General features: G+C 56.2%; 8 protein-coding genes across 8 annotated transcripts; 5 read left to right on the plus strand and 3 right to left on the minus strand.

The window, feature by feature from the left end:
* Positions 1-561: 561 nt before the first annotated feature.
* On the plus strand, positions 562-1,358 carry HRG_09079 (ribosomal protein l23 domain-containing protein; the record flags this gene model as incomplete). The annotated part of the gene is made up of 4 exons (XM_044867550.1): positions 562-598; positions 762-817; positions 915-1,207; positions 1,271-1,358. 4 exons carry the CDS (start codon positions 562-564, stop codon positions 1,356-1,358), a joined length of 474 nt encoding a protein of 157 aa, XP_044717571.1.
* Positions 1,359-1,773: 415 nt separating this feature from the next.
* HRG_09080 (corA-like mg2+ transporter protein) lies at positions 1,774-4,481 on the minus strand (the record flags this gene model as incomplete). Its single annotated transcript, XM_044867551.1, has 5 exons — positions 1,774-1,940; positions 2,058-2,204; positions 2,636-3,174; positions 3,235-4,036; positions 4,100-4,481. The coding sequence occupies 5 exons, from the start codon at positions 4,479-4,481 to the stop codon at positions 1,774-1,776; spliced, it is 2,037 nt and encodes a 678-aa protein (XP_044717572.1).
* Positions 4,482-6,086: 1,605 nt separating this feature from the next.
* On the plus strand, positions 6,087-6,493 carry HRG_09081 (microsomal signal peptidase 12 kDa subunit (SPC12) domain-containing protein; the record flags this gene model as incomplete). Its single annotated transcript, XM_044867552.1, has 3 exons — positions 6,087-6,137; positions 6,201-6,260; positions 6,326-6,493. 3 exons carry the CDS (start codon positions 6,087-6,089, stop codon positions 6,491-6,493), a joined length of 279 nt encoding a protein of 92 aa, XP_044717573.1.
* A 127-nt stretch (positions 6,494-6,620) lies between these two features.
* On the minus strand, positions 6,621-7,139 carry HRG_09082 (RING-H2 zinc finger domain-containing protein; the record flags this gene model as incomplete). Its single annotated transcript, XM_044867553.1, has 4 exons — positions 6,621-6,719; positions 6,770-6,840; positions 6,911-6,989; positions 7,038-7,139. 4 exons carry the CDS (start codon positions 7,137-7,139, stop codon positions 6,621-6,623), a joined length of 351 nt encoding a protein of 116 aa, XP_044717574.1.
* A 1,273-nt stretch (positions 7,140-8,412) lies between these two features.
* Positions 8,413-9,543, plus strand: HRG_09083 (proline-rich nuclear receptor coactivator motif domain-containing protein; the record flags this gene model as incomplete). Its single annotated transcript, XM_044867554.1, has 2 exons — positions 8,413-9,006; positions 9,052-9,543. The coding sequence occupies 2 exons, from the start codon at positions 8,413-8,415 to the stop codon at positions 9,541-9,543; spliced, it is 1,086 nt and encodes a 361-aa protein (XP_044717575.1).
* Positions 9,544-10,235: 692 nt separating this feature from the next.
* Positions 10,236-11,988, minus strand: HRG_09084 (NAD(P)-binding rossmann-like domain-containing protein; the record flags this gene model as incomplete). The annotated part of the gene is made up of 4 exons (XM_044867555.1): positions 10,236-10,412; positions 10,481-11,656; positions 11,718-11,873; positions 11,923-11,988. The coding sequence occupies 4 exons, from the start codon at positions 11,986-11,988 to the stop codon at positions 10,236-10,238; spliced, it is 1,575 nt and encodes a 524-aa protein (XP_044717576.1).
* Positions 11,989-12,507: 519 nt separating this feature from the next.
* On the plus strand, positions 12,508-14,765 carry HRG_09085 (tyrosyl-DNA phosphodiesterase domain-containing protein; the record flags this gene model as incomplete). Its single annotated transcript, XM_044867556.1, has 9 exons — positions 12,508-13,053; positions 13,147-13,326; positions 13,398-13,573; positions 13,630-13,667; positions 13,721-13,794; positions 13,848-13,908; positions 14,034-14,179; positions 14,248-14,468; positions 14,555-14,765. The coding sequence occupies 9 exons, from the start codon at positions 12,508-12,510 to the stop codon at positions 14,763-14,765; spliced, it is 1,653 nt and encodes a 550-aa protein (XP_044717577.1).
* A 4,909-nt stretch (positions 14,766-19,674) lies between these two features.
* On the plus strand, positions 19,675-21,138 carry HRG_09086 (gti1/Pac2 family domain-containing protein; the record flags this gene model as incomplete). The annotated part of the gene is made up of 5 exons (XM_044867557.1): positions 19,675-19,991; positions 20,043-20,330; positions 20,397-20,595; positions 20,650-20,786; positions 20,847-21,138. 5 exons carry the CDS (start codon positions 19,675-19,677, stop codon positions 21,136-21,138), a joined length of 1,233 nt encoding a protein of 410 aa, XP_044717578.1.
* Positions 21,139-21,990: the final 852 nt, after the last annotated feature.

Below are 21,990 nucleotides of genomic sequence, written 5' to 3' on the forward strand. Positions count from 1 at the left end.
AACGACTTCTCCTCCCAACAGATACTGGTAGATGGTGGAGAATCAAGACGCAGGCAACCAATCTCGTTATCTGCTTTAGTGCCCAATGGCTAGGTGAATGGATGAGTTCAATACACTCTGCCGAACGCTGCGAGTCCTCTTGACATGCAAAGTAGTGCCGTGTCAGAATGTCATGACATTGACATGGAAGCAAACTACGGCATGTCAGCTCGGTGAAATGTGCACTGCGTCGAGAGCGTCGAGAGAGAAGGGTTGTCAATCATTCGCGTGATAAGAAGGCTCTCCTTCAACCCTCTTGTCTTGAGGTTATGCAAAGTGCGACAACGGGACTGACGGAGCTGGTCACGTGAGAAGCTATAGCCATCATCAAGGAGCCAATCAACCCTCGTGGCTAATCATTCCTTTCTAGAGACATGGCCCCACCACATGGGGCTAAGCTCGGCAGCCCTAAGTGGAAATTTCGCCCACAGCGTCCAAAAATCTACTCGCAGCCACCAGCCCACGATCCTTTGCTTCCGCTCCTCCCATCGACAAACGCCATCACCCATCGACACCGACACAATGGCCGCCGGCAAGGAGACCACGAAAGGCAAGAAAGGTACGACATGAAAGCACAATGAGAATCCAGTCGCGACGACCCCGTCGCCATGGCCACTACTAGCAACCATCGAGATTTGCTTCCCTTGGGCCCTCCGCATCATGCAGCAGCAGATTTTGCGAGTTCTGAACAAGGGCGATTGCTGATGCCCACTCTGTTATAGCCGCTCCCAAGGGCACCAAGCAGGCCAATGCCGCTGCCAAGGCTGTCCTCAAAGGCGCAAGTTCCCTTCCTCCCCCCTCTCTAACTTGGTGCCCAGCCGCCAGGCGTCCTTTGGGAAACCCGTCGCCGCTGACCATGGTTCTCGTCTTTCCAGTCGCACTCGCACAAGCCCCGTAAGATCCGTACGAGCACGTCTTTCCACCGACCCAAGACGCTCGCCCTCTCGCGCTCTCCCAAATACCCCCGGAAGTCGATCCCTCACCTGCCTCGCCTCGATGAGCACAAGATCGTCATTCACCCTCTCAACACCGAGAGCGCCATGAAGAAGATGGAGGAGAACAATACCCTGGTCTTCATTGTTGATGTCAAGGCCAACAAAGCCCAGATCAAGCAGGCCCTGAAGAAATTGTACGACATTGACACGGTCAAGATCAACACCCTCATCCGGTATGTCTTGCGCCCCTTTGCTCGGTGTTGCCCAGGCGCGCCACGTACTGACAGGATGTGAAGCCCCGATGGTTCCAAGAAGGCCTACGCCCGTCTTACTCCTGACGTCGATGCTCTGGACATTGCTGCCAATAAGCTGTCGCTGGTATAAACTTGTGCCGGCGGTTTTTATTTTTCACGACTTGGAGCGGCTGGCCTAGTCTTGCGTGATGGAAGGACATCGGGCATTGGGAGAGGGGAACAAAAAGGCGCACATGAGCATGTCAATTTCAATGCAAATCAACGATGGGATCAAGGCCCTCCTGACGTCAACTGCAAGCCGCACGACATCTGACACCGTGACTGTATGACTATAAATGCCATAAACGGCATGTGGCCTTGCCATAATCATATCTGCACGATCGGGCGCGGCCAACAAAACCCAAATGTCCCTAGATGAACGCGGTTCAATGCCAGGGTTATAAGTGATCGAGACTTTGCGCTATATACCAAGCCGCTTCTTTCCGGCAAAATCTGAAATAACGACTCGGCGCTCCCCTAAAAGACCCTCACCCGACGTTGTGCCCCTAAGTCGAGCGCATCATGTTGAGGTGTTGCATGGTCAAGAAGTTCATATCGAGAAAGCGGTCGACACAGTTGGCGAGACAAGGCTCTTCGGTGCGATCGAGCTTGGCGTTCTTGACATTGCCCGTGACGCACTTTTTCCAGCAGATTTGCGTCAGGTTGTGTGTTTCTGCATTGCAATCACCACGGTCAGTCAAGGCTCCAAGTTGGCTGCCCGCGGAGCAGGAGAGATTCGAAGTCACATCACACATTGGGAAGGGGAAAGAGGACAGCAGTCGTCACTCACGAGACTGGATCTGTGAGCGCTGCTGCTCGTTGGCGAGGAACTGGCGCAGCTCAGCTTTGTCCTGGTCGTTGAGCTTCTCCAGGTCGAGATTCTCGACGCCGGCCTGCGCGGAGTTCATGTTGAGCACGTGAAGCTGAGCAGCAGGCGCTGCGACTCGGGAAGCAAAGTGGCAGTCGGCTCCTTTCTCTTCCTTCGCCTTGGGAGATGGGGCGCCAATTCAGACGGACGGTAACACTGGCCCTGGTGGCAGACTTGGGCTGATTTTCTCCGTGCTTGGTGCGACTGGCGCCGGTGTGGAAGATCTGAGTCAGACAAAAAAGGGCCGGCCAGCCGACGAGGTGGACAGGGACCCACTCTTGCCGCGGTCACTGAGCCCGGCGAACTATTAGCGGGTGCTCTTCAAGTGCGCATCAAGGTCCTACGAGTCCATTGCTTCTTGGCCGTTCCTCGTGCCTTGGATTCGTTTCACTCTGTACAAGTATTGAGCCTTGTATTTACTGGCTGACAGGATATACAGCTCGCAAAGCACCCCAGTCAGATGTATCGCTTCCATCTTGCCCAACCCAAAATCAACGAACAAATCAGGATCATGCAACCAATGATGCCGAAAAAAGGCTCCAGACGACCCCCCGATCCCTGGAACGGCACCGACACATTCATGCCGAAAACGCCGCTCACCAGGTTCAGCGGCACCAGGACCGAAGCAAGGAACGTGATCTTGCTCAGCACGCGGTTGGTGTCGGTACCCTGCGATATGCTGTTGATGGACAAGGTCGCCAGGTAGTTGCTGTGCGCCCGGGACAGCATCTTTTCGAAGTGTCCAAGGTTTGTTGCCATGGTCACGACGTGATCCTGGATGTCGCCGAGGTACATGCCGATGTCCATGTGCGGTGTCACTTGATAGTTTTCGTTGCAGCGCTTTGTGAAACCGCGGAGCACGTCAGCCTTACCGCCCAGCAGCCGCAGCAGGGCCATGCAGTTTTTGCGAACTCGCCCTATTGACCGGAGAAACGAGCTCGAGTCATCCTGCCGCATAACAAAGACCTCGTCTTCGATGGCATCTGCTTCGAGCTCAATTGTCCGGATGACCGGGGCAAATGAGTCCACAATATTGTCGCTGAGTGGGTGATCCCGTTAGCCAGGGCGGTTGCAGCCTAGAGAGAGGCATGCAACCTACATCAAAGCATAGCAGATCCAGTCGCTGCTCAAAGAGACATATTCCTTCAGGGCCGTAATCCTCTTGCGGACCTGAGAAGCATGCGAGTTGGGAGCGAAGCTGAAGCTCAGAGTCCCCTCTCGAAAGACAAGCACGTAAATGTTGAATGGTTCATACTCAACCCCGTCGGGTTCCTCCACAACGTTGAAGGATCGAAAGCAGGCAAAGTAGTAGGAGGGAAACAGCTCAATCTTCTCGCGAGCCTCTTGAGTGATTATATCCTCAATCGTGAGAGGATGAACACCAAACGCCTTGCAGATCCCTTGGACCTCTTCCCTGGAGGCGCGATTAACGTTCAACCACCACACCCCATCCGCCTCGTCTTTGGGGAGCTCGAAGAGGCCGCGAATGTCCTCCCCGGGCAGGACAAGGTCGCCCATCTCGGCAGCATGTATCGTCGACTCCCAGGCAGACGAGAAGAAGCCGAAACGATTGTTATCTATGGGGTTGGGTGTGTGTTTGGCGGTTGCTTCGGCGGTCCCTTTTTCGTTGGACACAGACCCTTCCGACGGCATGTCCACTATGTCTCCATCTATGGTTGCCAGTTGGGTTTTGCGAGCATCTGCGGACTGACCGCGCAAGTCCCCAAAGAGTTCCGAGGATGTTTGTCGATCGTCGACGTGGGCGGCTCGCTCCGCGTTGATGAAGTTCTCGAGATAGTCGAAGTCAATACGCAGCTCGTGGTTGCGGCGACCGTCTTGTAAAGGAAAGCAGACGTCTTCCTCGGCCTCTCTATCGGTCAAGAGGCTTCCAGCATCGTTATCTATGGTGCGGGGCTTGCTTCGATGGCTACGACGGCTGGAAACCGACACGGCTCGGCCCAAACCGTCTTCATGATCGCATTTGGGCTCGGAGAAGGACAAGTCGCGCTCCCGCCGGCGTGCTTGAGCAAAAGCCTTGACAGAGTTTGGAGGCGACAGTGACCGTGCATCGTTGACTGTCTCGACAGTCGGACGACGGCCATGGCGTGCGATGGCGGGAACTTCCAAAGCGTCTTCGTCGACGATGGCCTCTTCGAAATCGCGGACCCTAATGCCGGAAGTGTTTGACTCTGGCTCGACATGGCGGGTTCCGTACAGGGAATCGAAAGTGCCCCTGCGAGAGCGTTCTGTCCGCAGAGCGGGAGCCTGCTGATGACGATGGTCGTCGAGTTCGGGCACTGGGGCGTTGTACCCAGTGTTGGACATGATACCGCCGTGATCAGACATGACGCAGGCTGAGCTTTGAAATATTCGAGTCGTTCATGGGATGTGTCGATACGATATGAAAGATTCCCGTCGGCGATGAGGGAGATTCTCGGACTGGCCGTACGAGGCAAGCAGCGGCCACTTAACGGAGGCAAGTCATAATTTATCGACAGAACGGTCGTCGGCTCGCAAAAGAAAGTATCTTGGCGCACCCGGCGCGGCAGAGACGCGCCGAGTGCTGAGTGGAAGCAAATCGCGGCGCGAGACCAGCGTGATGCGATAAATGGGGTGTCGAAGAACGGCCGGCGAGGATGTTGGCGAGGGGGCTTTTATCCTGTTAGTCAGTTTATGGAGGCTTCTTGTTGACTCCGCTGTAGACCCAGAAGCCGGGGCCGAAAGGCGAAGTAGAGGCTAGGACAGCAAGGGCGAGTTGAGCCAACTTGAAGGCTTTTTGGGACGTTGTAGGGAATGATTGGTGAGTAGGGGAGCGACGAAAGGGTTCGGAAAGTCGCTCAGGAAGCCAGTTGAGAGGGCGTAGGCAACAGACGGAAGTCGAGAGAAGACTGAGTCCGAGTCGGCAGTCGAGCAAACACCGAAGGGAAGACTCGAAGGGAAGGAAAAAGGACGGAGAAGGGGAGCAAGTTGGTTGACTCGAAGAAGCTGGTATGCCTGCAATATGCGAACCGGCCTCTTTGTGTAAAATGGTTGGGGAGAAAGTAGTCGGGTTTATGAAGTTGGGAAGCTTGGCTTGATGTTTTGCTTTACCAGTAGGAGTGTTTTTGTACGGAGCTCGGAGGGGAAATTTTCCTCGTACGTGCGGAGTGGGTTGCACAGTGTTGCTGCCCCCGCTCCCCGCTTCGCTGACTGTACTTCGTGTCTTAGTAAGCTACGGTGTGAGTGGCCGGTTGTTCCCAGCGCTCCGCTTCGACCTCGCCCGAGTACCGTGTACTTGTACCCGATTCACTGCTTACAGTAATGGACTGCTCGACTGACTTTCTGGCTCGCCCGAATGCTGCCTCTGCCTGTTAGTTACCGTGCCGGGAGCCAGATAGGCATTGGTCTCGGGCAAATTAATACTCTTCCAAAAAACCCTAACCTTGGCGATAGAGGAAGAGTCTTTGAGAGGCAAGGCACCTAAGCGGGTCTTTTGCCCGATGCGGATTGCCTCGTCGCGGCTGGAGCTCAGCGTTGGATTACGATAATCAATTCTCACCGCGTGCATTTTGTTGTTCCTTCAATGCGCCAAAGCATTACAAACGCCTACTTGCTGTGTGCAGTACTCCATTGTTACGGAAAGGTGAGATCTGGCGTAAAGACGTGGAAGCTTTCAATTGTCAAGCACTACAAGTGTTAGTGGAACAATTAGTACCCACTATAAACCTTATGTAACCAATTCTGGGGAACACGTGAACGCGATGCTCGGGAGACCAACGACAAGGACACCTGTGCTCGTGGGTCCGTAGCCATTAGACGCCGACCATCCACCGACCATCCACCGTCCAAACCGCCGACCACCATCGCTCCCCAACCCTGCCTTTCCCACGTTACGTACTGGTTCCGTCTTAGCATCACACAGAGTACCGAGGCGCATAGTACGCATTGGGCAAGCTCCGCGCCTTGCCCATCATGGCTGAGGAGCTTCTCGATAAAATTCGCGATGTCGTCGACGGCCCCATTGTACGGCTCCAGAGCGCCTCTTGCCATCTATCACCCGGCACTTTACTGACGCTGTGCCTTCAGGATTTCGAGGGTCAGAGGCGCGCCGAGACCTTCGCAACGCTCTTGCTTGCCGTGTCTGGGGTAAAAAACCATTGCCCAAGCACCTGAATTCGTTGATTTCACCCTGCTAACTTGGCCCTCCAAAGCTGGTGGCATTCAACATCGGATACCACTACCAAGACATTCAGAAGGCTGTTTATATCGGGTTAGGTGGTACCGTCCTGACATTCCTCCTTGTGGTGCCGCCTTGGCCATTCTACAATAAAAGTCCTGTCAAATGGCTGCCGGCCGGCGCAGGGTGGCAACAAGGCTAGACTTTCCCAATAGAGGGTCTGCCGACAGGACCTGAGGCGGGACCGGTGATAACGCACGATATCAAAATGTCGAGTCTTAGTGTGAATGGCCGCTCCCCGTCGCCTTGTTCGCGCAATTCGCGCAACCTCATCGCCCATACTTCTGGAACTCCCAGTCACGGTTATCCAAGGGACAGACCGACCGGGCCTTGAGCCATCGTGAAATGCAGTGAAAGTGAAACGCATGCTGCCATGCTGTCAGCATCAATCCGTCCACGACACGCCTTGGGTTCTCACGTTGCAGATGCCCCATGCCACTGTACACTCCTCGCTCGTCGCCGAAGCTTGGTTCGCCTGACACTCGATGCCTGTCGACTTTGCAGTTAGTCGCGTTTCCATAGGCATACCGGAGGGACGGTGGGGTGCTGGGACACGCACATAGGTCCATGATATGGTTACGGCAGATGGCGCAGTTATCCACAACGATGTCCCAAGCCCAGAGGGCAACGGCGTTCCACTAAGCAATGTCAGAAAGAGCCATTCCACAGCAGGTTTGACGTCTCACCTTCTTCACTTCGAACTTCTTTTTGCCCTCGGGCCCTTTTCCCGTAACCCCATCCGCTCGCTTGGCGGCTGTGGGGGCATCGCTCATCTCTACATCGGTCATGCTGAACCAGCCGGTATCAAAACAGCGGGAGAGGGGCGAACGAGAGAATATAGCTGTGGAACGATTGCGGGCTGGCTGGGGCAAACGAAGCTGCCAGTTGAGCTAAATGACGGAGGTTCTGCGGCACCCGGGGCCTGCTTTCTGGGACGGTTAGCCGAGGCGTTCTTGATGCCATGCCCAGGAAGCAGGTATCCACGCAGACTCGAGCACGGAGGCGACGTACAGGTAGCGTCTGACACTCTGGCCACGCCGCGAAGCCGGTGATCCCCTCTTCAGTCCGAGCGTGCCACAGTTGCGTACTAGCTGGGGTGCTGGGGTTGCGAACTCTGTCTGCACTCACGCAGAGTATCTCGAGACTTGAACGGCGCCGTTGGATCAGGAATGGGCTTTTGGTTTGATGGGTGTCTGCACTCACTGCGGTCGCAAGGGCTGGGAGCGACAGTTGCAGGAGAACAGGCTGCGTTGGCCGGACGGGTGCTCGCGCGTTTGGGCGAGAACCTCTGCGGCGGCACCAGAGAGGGGCAAACAAGATGTCGTAATTGCCAGGTACAGAATACCTGAATACCTACCTTACTTACCTAAGCCCCAGATGTCCAAGACACCCGCCTAGCGCCACCCGCCACCCGAGGCCCTGTTTGCCGGGTACGTGAGCGTGTGCAGGGAGGTACTTACTCCTGATTACAAGAGTTGGACCTGACGCTTCCGGTACAGGCGTGCCAAACAGCAAGGGCTCGCTCAATATTGGAAGCAGCCACCCGACCTTTTGGAATGCGACAAAGTTTGGCTGGCGCGTCGCCCGTTGGCTTCAAGGCGCTACTGAAAGCTCGTGCCGTCCGTCTAGCAGAGAGGGCGGGGGAGTCGGACCTCGCGACACCTGTAGACGCCTAACAAGATGCAGTACTGTAGGTCCCTCGTCGCATTAAATGGTTACCTGACCAAGGCGTGTATCCGCCTTACCTAATACGGGCTCGGTCACCCCTCAGGTCGGCCCACGCCCTGCCTCCAGCCTCCCAACTCTCTCCTCCATTCACCCTCATTCTTCCCTTGGTCAACAAACAACCCCTCCTTCTACCACCGAGCTGACTGGGCCGCACAATGGGCACACAAAGCACGCCTTTCGCATCGCAAACTGCCTCTTCCTATAACCGCCAAATCGCCCTCCCGCCAACGCTTTCCTCAAGCCCTACCACCTTCCCTGATTGCTCGCCATCTGAGCAACCTCCCGACACCTCTCCCCCAAGCGCGCGCTCGGTGCCGCAGTCTCTGCATAGCTATGGACGACATCTCATCGCAGCCCAAACTGACGCCCGCGCGCAGAAGACCTGGCCGAGGCGAGCCCCGACCGGGTGCCCGGAAGGCCTACGCTTCCGAAAATGACGTGGCTGCTCTCGAGTCCTCCCGCCGTCACAGGGCGCCGCAAACCCCCAGTAAGACATCCTCCGGATCGCCTGCGCCGGCCGACCCCGGTTCGATGAAATCAGGGCCCAAGCAGCGAAGCAGGAACAAGGCCAAGGCCAAGAATACGCCCGCGTCCCCCGACTCGATCCAGCGCGATCGCCAGACTCCTCCTTATCGCTCCGAGTCCTTGAGGCCTTCCACTGGCATTGCGTTTGCTGGCGCCACCTTCCACGCCTCTCCGGCTCCTTCAGCATTGCCAATTCCCAGCTTTCACGCCAAACCTTCCGCCGGCACCCCCGTCCACTCGTCGACAAGAGACGTAGTGCAGGAGCCTTCACCACCTGCCACCGACACTGACGCACCCACTCCGTTTCGTCCCGCCTCTGTTCCCAGGACGCATGAGTCTCCGCTCGATTTCATGTTTCGTGCGCATCGGGAGGAGAAGGAAAGACAATGCCGTGGTGGAGGAGTGGCTGGGCAGAGCACGACGTTCTCAAACCCGACTTCTCCGCAGCCTCCTTCGCAACCAGATCCTTGCGTTTCCCCGAGTCTTTCAGGTATCTCCCAGTCCCGACGCACAAACCCCAGACCGCCGTCGCGTGGCATCGAACCTTCTGAGCTGCACAGTCCTTCGGGTCTGCCGATGGGTCCGGCCTTCTCAACGCCCTACCAGGAACGCATCCGAGCTGCGCGCTCCAACGCATCTCGGCCCCGTTTTAACCAAGCTCGAGAGGAGCAATCACATGCAGCTGCTCTACCGACAGATGATCCTACTGAAGCCTTGAAAAAGTTCCTGTTCGGCAGCAACTCAACCCCATGCCCGGCTACCCACAAGGCCCCGGCTGCCCCTGCTCCGGCCGTCCAGATCGATGCCGGCAGCTACACGTCGCAATTATCGGCAGCCGAGCCCGGTCACCCGGGCTTGTCCCAGTCCAACGACATTCAAGCCATGGAGAAAGACCTCCGGCGAATTTTGAAGTTGGATTTGACGTCGAATTCTTCTTAGCCAAGCCCGATGGCTTACTTACTTCGGGATTGCGAATACACACCTCTCTTTCGCTCATTGGTATTGGTGGCGAAACTTGGAACTCGTCTGTTCTATGCTTTCTGGGACGCGGCACTGCAGAAAGCTGGACATTGTTTAGGATGGGCTCTAGTTGGGTTATGTATTGATCGTTGAGGCGTTCGTGATCAGCCTAGCTTGGTGTCGCGCGGTCTTGGCACTGGGCCTCGTTAGGTGGATTTGCATTTGAACTAGGTGTCAAGGCTGTTTAAAGGCATTTGGATCCCCATGTTCTTTGATGTGCGGCTTGTGTCAAAGTGGGGGGGGTTAGCATTTGACGGCTGGTTAAGTCCTCGCTTATTTCTCCCAACGATACCCGGTGGTCTAGGCGAGCACAGAGCGCAGGCGAGTTCAAGCACGAATAAATATGTACAGGAGTAGAACGAGGCCCCTGTATTGTGGGTTGATGTGGTATATTGGCAATGTCAACTTGCGAGCAGAATGAGTTCCCAACCATCTCCCTTGGTGTAGCTGCACGACAAGCTCAGAGTGCCTCAACGCCTTGCCGCCGCGTACGAACCCTTCTGATATACTATTCCATCCCGTGCCTCAAAGCTTGCGGTTTCTTTGCGAGCCATGTCACATATCGGCACGTTGGGCGACTCACCATTTCTCGAATGATTCACAAGGGTCTCTCATTTGGCGGCTTTGGATCCATGCCGCCGCCGTTCCTCCCGGGAGAACACCTTGCCATGCGAGAGCAGGAGATATTTGGCAAAGAAATCTTGGGCAAAGTCGTCGAGCTTAACGTAGTCGGCGCCCAGACGGTACGCGGCCGCAATACCACTGACACAGGCCAGCTCGTGCATGTTCTGAACTCCCGCATTAGCGCTTCCATCTCGGGGGCCGTTGCGGACTTAAAGACACGAAAGCAACTAACAACGAGGGTCCAAGATCCTGCAAAAGAGGTGCGGTTTTTCCCGTTCAAAAACATCATGCCAGGGACGACGCGAATGTAGTGCTGCCATCTATGTCCAAGCTGGTGCCACCAGTTCTTCTTGATGATTTTGGTCTCGTCAATCTCGTCGATTGTCCACAAGTGCCTCAGGTTGTTGTCGAGGAATATTGTCTGATAGACTGGCTCGAAGCTTTCAGCGGCGTTCGAGTTGGCCCTCTTCAGCTGGTGCTGGTAGTTGCTGCAGTTGAATGACATCTCGATCAGTCGCGGGTCGTGCTCGTACGAGAACGTAAAGTACATGGGCCGGAAGCCGCCAGACGAGCCCCCGCTTCCCGCGTCTTCAGCCTTGGCGAAGGCAATCTGCTGCTTTTGAAAGTCCGATGTTGGCTCTGCGCAGAGGTCAGGCTTGAAGGCCGTCTCGTATTGTTTCTCGAAGTATTTCTGGTCCGTGTGGGTAACGGTAATATCATCGTAGAAGACGGCACCGCCCAGAACCAGCTTCTCGCGCCATGTAGCTTGCTTCCCCAGGATCCGGAGGCTGTCGTCAGCCAGTGTACACATGACCATTTCCTCATAATCTTCTTCCGTTGCGGTGCTCGTGGTAATATCCTTGACACAGAGCTTGACTCCTTCGTCTGATCTTGACAGCACTTCCGATACCTCTGTGTCGGTTCGGATGGTGACCCCCTTGCTCTCCAAATGCTGCCTCCACGTGCGATAGAACTCATGGAGGTGATCAAAGGTGAACATTGAGGGCAGGTTGGGCAAGAGGGTGACGGGGTCGTAGTCCCAGAGCTTCATGTTGGGGTCGTTAAAGAGGCGCTCGACAATAGCCGAGGGGACATGAGGAGTCTGGTTGCCGGTGCCCAGGAAGAGAGCGATGAGGGGGTATACCATTTTGTCGCCGAAGTCCTTACTGAAGAAGAAGAGGCGCAGCATGATAGATATGGGCACGAGGCCCAGGACGGGCATGGTCCATTTAATCACCTTGAGGAAGAAACCAAACTTGTTGACATCGTTTGAGTAGCGCCGCACGAGCTTGCTGGGGAAGACGTTTGTCCAGAAGCCCGTCTCGCCCTTGCCAAAGGCAACCTGCAGCTGGACCTCCTGGGGCGGGTAGCCCTGTAGGCGGAAGAAGTTGAAGGTGTGCTTGAAGATCTGGCGAATGCGTTTCTCAGCACACGGTGAGCGTTGATCCCATTGCTCGAGTTTGACTGACCTGCGACCCGCCTTGGACGCCGTTGTTCATCCACGGTGCACCGAACTGCTGCTCGCTCAGCGGGATCGAGGTTGCCTGTCCGCCCACAACGTCGCTCCTCTCCAGCAAGGTCACCTTGAATTTACTAGGATGATTAGCCAGAGTCGCGGCGCAGGACTGGGAGCCATGTTAGCATGGCTCTTCACGCAGAGCACAGGCAAATTACCATGCCGGCGGCACCTCCGCCAACAATGACGACGTGTCTCGTCTTGCCATCGGTCGGGGGAACCATGGCTTCAAAGCCGATCCGAACTTTGACAATGATGCCAATGAATGTTTGTTTGCGCGATCAAGCTGCGGCATAACCAGAGAGGCAGGCGAACTCCATCACCGTTGTGGTCTGCAGAGTCGAGGACAGGACGAGGTCTACGGGCTATGGCTTTTCGGCGAGTAGTACCGATTGAGCGGATGATATCGAGGACGTCATAGATGATTCCATGGTCCAACCACCGGCACTTGTCCCATGACCCGGGTACCCTATAGCGCGCAAGCGCCTTGTCTCTCCTTGCAATTTCTCCTCACCAGGTAACTTAGATACGCTGGAGGCGCAGGCGCGTTTATCTTCTCAGTACTGAGGGCACGTGCGAGGATTGCTGCCACTTCAGTACCGACGTCACGCCCCTCTCACGTGAGCCCGCGCCAAGGTCCAGGCTTGCGACAACCCGCGTTGTTCACGACACGCGTTTGCGTCGCAGCAATCCGCCCATCGATTCCGCCAGTTCCCACAGCCGGAAGCCGCGACCAGTCCATCATGGCTGAACCTGACCCAGCCTCTCCTGGCCTCGGCAGTGATGCGGACGATGACGAGGCGCTCCGAGCGGCCATTGCCTTGTCGTTGCAGGATCAGCAACAGGACTCGATATCACTGGCAACCAAGCCAGCGCACCAAGACCCGCAGCAATCAGAAACGGCCTTTAGTCTGCTCTCCCTCAATCGAAGGAAGATGGAGGAGGAACGGCTAGCGAGAATGGCCAGAAAACGGGCCAGGTCTCCCTCGGACGACGAGGTGGTCGAGGTGCCGCCACCCAGGAAAAAGTCGATACCTGCGCCGAGTCATCTCAATGCAACATGCACAGATTCCATGTTGCCATACCCCAATGGCACGGTCAAGCGGACCTGGGTTCGTGGCTATCCTCGGACCGGTGACGACATCAAGATTGAGGAGGTGCTGCAGAAGGACAAGCTGCTGCTGGCCATGCTGTCGTCGTACCAGTGGGACGACGACTGGATATTGTCAAAGGTCGACACGACCAAGACCAGACTTCTTCTCGCGGCCTTTGCATCAGACGACCGACAGGTAGGTCTCTCACCGGCCCTGCAAAACTGGATGACGGCTTCTTCTCAAGGGGGGACTGCCGTGTTTGATCAAACTCTAATCCACAATCGACAGAAAGAGGCGATGCGGGCCAATGTGCCACCGCATATAAGGTTTTGCTTCCCGCGGATGCATGGTCCTGGGTCTATGCATTCCAAGCTGCAGATTCTAAAGTTTGCTCATTACCTCCGCGTCGTCGTGCCCACGGGAAACCTTGTACCCTACGACTGGGGGGAAACAGGTGTCATGGAAAACGTCGGCATGCCCACCGCCACTGGCCCATCCGTCAGCTCGCGGCCGTCACGCGCTAACTCCCGCGTGCGCAGATGGTGTTTCTAATTGATCTACCACGGCTGGACAAGGCCGAGGATCACAAGCCTACCACATTCAGCCTTGAGCTCCAGCATTTCCTACGAGCCATGGGGGTTGAGGAGAAAATGGTCGATAGTCTCTCCGGCTACGACTTTTCAAAGACGGCCAGTCTTGGGTTCGTCCATACCAGGTCAGTCGCCCCAAGCTGAAAGACGTCTTCTCATCCGTCAAGCTCACAGGGCCTAGGCCAGGCGGACACATGGACGAGTCCCTCAAGCGAGTCGGTCTGTGGCAACCACCACGAATGGTGCGGCACTGTGGCTGACAGCCGGCCCAGGATATTGTGGATTGGGAGCCACCGTGGCCGCGCTGGGGTTGGCAACTACGGTGCCCATTGAAGTTGACGTAGCGGCACGTGCTTCCGACAGTCTCGGAAAGGGCCCCGTGCTAATGTCGGGAATCAGTGCGCCTCTCTCGGATCCATTAAGTGCGATCTCGTTGAGGCCATGTACAACGCCTGCCAGGGTGAGTAGCGGTCCATGCATGGCTGCGTACTAGCGACAGCCCAGAATTCCCTCCCTGCAGAAAAACAAAAAGGAGGGGGTGACGGGGGAGGGGAGCGAGGCGGCGAGCTGGCTGACATGGTCCAGGGGATGATGGCATGAAGGAATACACCGAGAGGACAAGTCGCAAGCCTCGCGACAAGCATCCAGGGCCATCTCAGCTGCTCAAGGACCGATTTCGCATATACTTTCCAGCAAACCAGACAGTATGCGACAGCCGGGGCGGCAAGGCGGTAGGTGGCCAGCATCGGGTGAGGTGGCGCGTCTATAGGCTAATTTGGACATGGGGCGTGACGCACAGGCTGCGGGTACCATTTGCGTGCAAGCAAAGTGGTGGCGCTCACCAGACTTCCCGACTGAGCTGGTGCGTGATTGCGTCAACACGAGGGAGGGGCTTCTCATGCACAGCAAGGTCATCTTCGTGCGCAAGGCCGAGGGAAGCACTGCGAATCCGCATTCGCATTCGAATCCGTGGGCGGGTTGGGCATACGTGGGGAGCGCCAACCTGTCCGAAAGCGCCTGGTGAGTCGGGTTTTGTCCGTCCGTACTGGCGGACCGCGAAAGGATTTGCACACGACGACGCTGACGGACCATGGCCTGCACGATAGGGGTCGGCTGGTCAAGGACAAGAAGTCGGGCAAGGCCAAGATGAGCTGCCGCAACTGGGAGTGCGGCGTGCTGGTGCCAGTTCACCGGAGCAGCAACCAAGGGAGCAACGCAGGCGACCTGGGCGTTTTTCAGGGCACGGTACCCATCCCGATGCAGGTTCCGGGTCGAGCGTACCGATCGGATGAGGAGCCGTTCTACGATGGCGCCTGAGGGGTCTCGGTCGATGACGGGCAGCGGACGATGCCATTTAGCTGACACCAGGGCGGGGGTGGGCCCAATGGCGGACACTGTTGGAGCAAGGCCGTATGAGTGGTGGTATCTATCTCATGGTACCTAGTCATGATACACATATCCGTACTTGAGCTAGCTAGGGTTGCTCTGCGCAGTGTCTGATCAACCAGGGGCCCGCTCGGCTCGCTCTCTGCACCTGATAGAGCCGAATGCCCAGAGCTGGACCCATTGTTTCCGCCCCCCGCCCGTCTGTGCAAGCGGCGAGTCATGGAGCCGCCTTTCCATTTCCGTCGATGGCCTGGGGCTAGGAGTGTGAGGAGATGTATATCGGTCGGGGGAACCGTGGCGTATGTCTGGTGCACCCAGCTAGGGCAAGCCAAGGCAGCAATTACAGTAAGCATGCTCGAGCGCCAAGTGGGTAGGCAACTGGCCGGCATATGGGCGGCGATGATGCGGCCACGGCATGTACGGAGTACCCAGATAGAGACGCTCGGATATCCGTACCAGCGGTGAATGCATGTATACATGGATACTGGGATATACATGATTTGCAATTTGGCAGAGACGGGGCGAGGATGTGGATCGAGCGCAGAGAATGCGTGCGCCCCGAGCGAGGTACGAGGAGGAACAAGAGGGCGGTGGTGATGGCAACTTCCGGCGAGTGCTCGTGGTGCTGTTTTCAATGCACATGACCTGAATGGTAGGGAGCCGTTCGACTTCTCCCTCTCCCCCTCCCCTTCTCCCCTCTTCCCTCTTCCCCTCTTCCCCTCTTCCCCTCCCCCTCTCTCTCGAATGTGGGCCGGTGGACGCAGGCTCTCGAGCAGTGCGCCTTGCCTACTAGGTAGCTCGGCGCCCACTATCTGCCGAGATATCAACTAGCTGGCCTTTGGTGGCTCGCACTTTGTCGTCCATCGACGACTCGAGCACCCCTGCAATGCACGCCACACATGCATGCATGCGATACAGGGATATAGGGATACAGGGATATAGGGATACATGAGGTATGTAATGGGTGGCGGCCCCTCATGCATCTCGACGGGCGCCCCCCCTTCTTGTCCGCCCCACCTCAGGGGTCCCAGATGCCGGCCGGCTAGGTCCGTCTGGCGAAAGCGGCCGAGGGTTGAAGCTCGTTCTTGCTTCAGCCAACGCACCACGCACCCTCTTTGCCCCGCCCCTTTTCTTGCGTGGTTTAGACGATTGAACCATAGCTGGCTTTCCCTCCATATATGTGTAAAAGCAAAAGACACGTGCTGTGCTACTATGGGTTTGGGAAGGGGGGTGTCCCGGGAGTATTGCACATAATAGTTGTGTGACCGAAAACACGCCAATGTCCTGGGGCCAAGCCTACAGACAGACAGCCGTGCATCTTATTTGTATTTTCTGTATCGACAAGGGTCGAGTTGCGTCCTTTGCCCACTGTACTGTACTGTATAGGGTACGTGGCAATACGTACTGGATCTCGGTAGCCACGCTTAGATGCGGGTGACAAGGGCTGTTCCGGTACTGAGATGGGACTGCTCTGTATGGCGGAGTGGTGCGATTATATCCCGGGGATTCCAGCTAGCAGTTGACTGCATCCCACCGCCGCATCCCGCCCATGTCTGCCAGCCAGTCGGCGACATACACATGCAACTGTACCTACCGTGACAGATCCCGTGGCCCTCGCAACCGGTTCCGTTTTCGAGCGAGGTTGACGAGGCCCCGACAGCCCCGGCGCAATTGCTAGGGGTATCCCGAATCTCCATCTCTGGCCCCCCGCGCGGCCGTTGTTGTTACCGCTACAGGGATAACGGGCCGAGAAGAGTACACCGCCTGCCAAATCACTGCATGCATGGATTCGACAAGCAGCGTTGTGCGCTGTGCTGCCTGATCACATGCTTTCCATCACCTGTGCTCGCCTGGCTGCTGCACGAAAGGAAAGGCATCGCCATCGGTAGCGGTGATTTATTCTCTCGGGCAACAAGGCCATCATGGCAAGAGTCTTCACATACATGACCCCCTCATGACCCAAGCCCAAGGCAAAGAGGAGCATCAATCCTTGGCTACCCAGCAGTACGTGTCTACCACCGGGATTTAGCCATCACATAACTCATCTCGCTGGTCCTTGGAATGGGCAACCAATACTATTTTCCCAGCGGCATCGCGTTTAGCATGCAGCAGAGGCAAATGGACAGAGAACCAGAATAGACCAAAGGGACAAAAGGGGCCGGGTTCCCTCTGCTTGGTCTGTCCGTTCCCGGCGACGGCGCGGCGGCCCCCCTGGTCGCTTTCATCGGCTGGGCGCCGCCGCCGCCGCCGAAGGCCGGACACGTGTGGACGTACTGCAGTACCTCGCGGAGGTGTCTGAGCAAACTCGTAGCGCTCGCAAAGCCGGCGGGAGGGGTTAGATACCGGCGCATGTAGCGGCGAGGGCAGGCGCCAAGTCCAAGACGGAGGGCTTTTGCCCGAAGCTCGCAACAGCCAGGCGAGCCAAGACCTTGCTCCCCTTGACGTGCGCGCAAAATCTGCCGATGCGAACATGCCCCCTGCGTCTCTGTATGTACATGGAACATACGTATGTACATACGAATACGCCTCCCGCCTTACCATGTGCCGGCCCTGCATGCAGATGCTGCATGCATGACGTGCCAGCCAAGCTCCATCTGTAGGTACCTGCGGCGTGCAGCACAGGAATCGTCGGTATGCACCAGGTTGGTTACCTCGACTCGGAGTGAGCGAGCGGTTGTATCGTACTGTGGTATTGTGGTATTGTGCTCCACAGATAGGAAGATGCGGTAACTACTGGGATATCGTGATGCCTCGGGTCCCCGGGTCGGCGCTGGGATAGCTGGCAGGTACCAAGCGACGCGGTGTCGCTCCGCCTTGTATGTAGGACAAAATGCCTTCTATTTCTTCGTAGAGTACCGTCTTTCTCAGCATCTACTCATTACGGGTGCTATCAGAGTAGGTATTATACGCTTAGAATGACATAGTAATTCTATCTGATGGTGCTGTAATTATCCAGGCATCCAATAGCTGCTTGGACCAGGCACCACAAAAAACGCGTGCGGCACTTGTCGCGCCTTTGCTTGTGTCTCGTCTCAAGCGGCAGCGGGTCTAGCACGGGAAGGAGGCAAACCGCACGCGCGTACCTAACCTAAGCATAAAAGCCTCCCAACTGTAGCAGCATCTCTACTAGTAGTCGGCGAGCGGCGGGGACTGTCCTCCAAAGGCCGAGCGGCTACTACAACGAATGGCAGCGAGGTGCTCCTCGTACTGTGGCCAAGCCAAGCCGATCTCCTCCGTATACTGTAGCGCTGGTTCGCCACCGATAAAGATCCGTGGCTGGCGGGAGGCCAAGCACGAGTCGCCGCTGCCACGGCCAAGATGGCTGGGTCTCGGTCTCAGCATCGGGCGTGGTCGAAGGCATCGCTGGCCTTTTTCTTGCTGGTACCTGGAGCGTTTACGAAGCATGTACAGTACCGTACATCTCCCTGGCTGAACCCCGCTCACCCCGCCCCACCTCTTGTTCGCTGTCTTCAAACTCTTAAAACACAAAGTGCAATTTCGACTCTCAGCCCGTCCCTGGAGACTCTCGCAAAGGCCATTCCGTCGTCTCGAGGGTCGCCCGTGCTCGCCCAGGCTTTTTAAAGTGCGCATACATGGCCAGAATACTGCTGCTATACGTGTGGCTGCCTACTAATTATGTACCCACCACACACCTAGTCGCCGTCCAGGGCACTTGTTGCCTCTGCAGAGCAGGTAATTATGGGGCACCTCGGTAAAAGGACAAAGTACTGCTAGTGGTACTAGTAGTACATGGACTCTAGTGCGCGCCACACGCCGCAGAAGTACGAACACAACCTGCCCACACCCCCCCCCCTCTCTTGGCCCCACCCAGGCACTCAACACCACCCATCACCACATGCAACCCTCTCTGCCTCGCTCCAACACACGCCTCCTCGCCCTTGTACCGCGCGCACTGCGTAGACATACTGGCGCTACCGAGCGCGCCTTCGTAGCCCACCTACATACAGAACACCTACTACACTCCCCCGTCACGTCCTCCGTCAAGCCTATTCCGGGCGTCCTTTTCTCAGGCTCTACCTGCAATGCTGTGTCGACGCCTCCCCAAAACTCTATATCCTAACCTACCCTCTTCTGGCCCTCGGCCCTGTCCCGACCCGTCTCTGCCCGTCGTCTCTGGATCCAATCTGTCACACCCAGGCTAGATCATCAGACGTCCTCGTCTTCCCGCTCCTCTTCGCTCGGCATCGACAGAAAACTCTCGTCCTTGCCTCTCCGCCCTCTCTCCCCCTTGGTCGGAGAAATATCGCCCGCACCCGCTCGACGGCGCTTGTCAGAAAACGCACCTCGAGAGTCAATCTCCTGCTACCCGACGGGTCCCTCCCTGCCCCCCTCTTCCCCTCCTCATCGCCCCCTTCACCCCGTGAGCTTGTGCAAGCCACCTGCCTCGACTTCCACTGCCTCGCTCTTCATTGCCTTGGAGCAGCACGCCCAAAAAAAAGGCGCTCGGGAAAAAAATATTACGCCCAAGGGCTTTGGTTTCTCGACGGGCTGATCCCGTTCTTTAGCCGTGCTTAAATCATATAGTGCCGCTCCTCTGTTCTTCATCCGTTGGAACCTTCCTTTCGACTCATTCCCGTTCTTCTCGGCTTCGTCAAATTCCCTGCTCACCATCCAGCTTCTCTCGCTCCTCGACAACGACATCCATTTGCTCCAGCCCGCCCTTTGCCCTGTCTCGTTTCTCTAGCACCCGACAGGCAAGCTTTCGGCGCCGTTAGACACCTGCCCTTATCCTTTCCTCGCCAAAAGTTTTTTTTGTTATTCCTTCCTTTTGGGCGTGCCAAGGTTAAGATTCCACGGTTGCAGACTTTAGTCCACGGCCATGTCAAATCAATCAAGTCCGCTCAATCCGACATGGCAGGGCCATATAGCATCCACGCTCGATGCTCTGATGCTCTTCGAAGGTTCCCTTGGAGGTTTGCTCAACCACGTCCCTCGCCGCCCACACGACCGGGAGCGCCAGGACCTCATTCAGAGCGGCAGCGTCTTCATCTACGAGGAGCACGCCTCGGGCATCAAGCGTTGGACAGATGGCGTCTCGTGGAGCCCCAGCCGCATCCTCGGCAACTTCCTCATCTACCGCGAGCTCGAGAAGCCCTTCCCGCCGGGCGAGAAGAAACGGGCCCTCAAGAAGAAAAAGTGCCCGTCCGGAGGCATCAGCAAGAGCGAAAGCACTTCGTCGCGCCCCAGCATCAGCAGCTACGTTGCCGCTGGCATCGACCTCGGCAAGGACACGGAGAGATCCCTCATTGGCTCGCTCATCGACTCGTATCCGTTCAAGACCGACGGCCTCGTCAAGAAGACAATCAGCATCACCTACCGCGGGGTCCCGCACCATCTCGTCAGCTACTACAGCGTCGAGGATGTCATGTCGGGGCGTCTGATGACCCCTTCAAAAGACAATCGCTTGAGGGAAATTGTCCCGCGCATGGAGCTCATGACGTCGCAAAACTTCCGAGCTCCCGTCGACGAGGTCGAGTACGGCCCGGACGGCGCCCCGGCCCTCTTTGCCGCAGTCCCCAATGGCGCTCACGACTTTGGCAGCGCTTCCGGCAGCATCTTGCAGAGAGCATGGTCAGGCCCCGGCATACACACCGTCCCGGTTCCGGCGTATACGACCTCGCCCGCATTTGCCTTTCCGCCTGGCCCGCACCACTCCTACGTCTCGTCCATGGGCCCCTCAATGGGGGTTCCGATGTCCTCGTCGATGCCGCCACCTCTCCCCTCGTCGATGACATCGCCGGCGCCGTCGTCGATTCCACCTCCGAACGGGCCGCCCATGTCTTACTCTTCCCAGTCTCCAGGCAATTATGCCCTCGACCCTAACCGGACGGCGCGCTTTGGATCTGGGGCCGGCATCGCCAACGAGTTTCCACGCAACATGCCGACGCAGAGCCCACCGCGGCGCCATTCCACATTTGGGGCGACTCCGTCGTCGGATCTGACAGGCATGTCGCTTGGGTCGATGTCCGAGGCGAGGCCCGTGGCGAATAGCAATGGCAACGCATACATACATCAGCCCTCGTACTACCTTCCTCATCGAGGACCCTCGATCAACGCGCAGGAAGGCCAGAACTTCCCGTCCCCGCGGCAAATGAAGATGGAAGCAACCGGTGTTGGTCCCGAGGACGGCGCGCCCCAGCAGTATGGGCTGGACGAGAGTAGCTCCGCATGGAACTTCGATACCATTGATGGCCCTCACGACCAGCAGTATTTTGGCAGTCATGCAACGAATGGGGCGGCTCAACAGTGGCAGAGCAACGCCAATAGCCTGGGCCGGACATGAGCACACTGCCACCTTCCACTTAATGTAGTATCATTGTTCCTCGGTCGAGTTCGTTTATTGTTGGGTTGGAGTTGAAGCCGGGCATTGGGGGGTCACATTTACTGCGCACGCATTGGCAGGCTTGGGGAGGCGTCTGGTACATGGAGTTTGAGCATGCTGGATATGGTTCCCATGGTGCATCAAAAGGCGGTTGGTGGATTCTGTTTCTCTTGACTGCTATGCCTCGGGTTGAATCGAGTACCTAATATAAGTAGCAGCGTCTTTAATACTAAGTCTCTAGCTATTAAAGGTTGTTGCTTAGAGTATTATTGTTCGCCCGAGACCAGATCTATGAAGTTAATAGCATATACATTACTCTGCTTTTGCTAGCGCTGCCTCGTGGCATTTACTATTAGTAATTATATCGTAGGCTACGACTAACTGTTCGACTAGCTTACTCGACCAGCGGCTTAACTAACTGCCTAGCTGTCTGCCTACTTAACTGCTCGACCGGCTACTTATCTGTCTGCTAGCTCTGCCTACCGTGCCGTTAGCTAAATAGAGTATTTATACCTCTCTATTTTTTTAGAAGTTTAATAGATCCTTAATATAGCCCTTTTATTAAGTATTATTAACGTTTTTAAAATAAGTATTACTATTTATATAGATAAAATCTTTATTTATATAAATAATTTACTTTTTTTATATATACTTTACTTATTTAGGCCCTACTACTTAATTTAGCTATACTAATATAGTAAAGGAGGGAGCTATACTAAGTATAGCGTAAAGCCTTACTAAGTAAGAAATCTACTTTTCTTACTTATATTATAAAGTAAAGCTATTTATAATAAACTTATAATTTATCTTTAT

This window comes from Hirsutella rhossiliensis, assembly GCF_020360975.1.
Source record: "Hirsutella rhossiliensis strain HR02 chromosome Unknown scaffold00011, whole genome shotgun sequence".
Lineage (NCBI taxonomy): Eukaryota > Fungi > Ascomycota > Sordariomycetes > Hypocreales > Ophiocordycipitaceae > Hirsutella > Hirsutella rhossiliensis.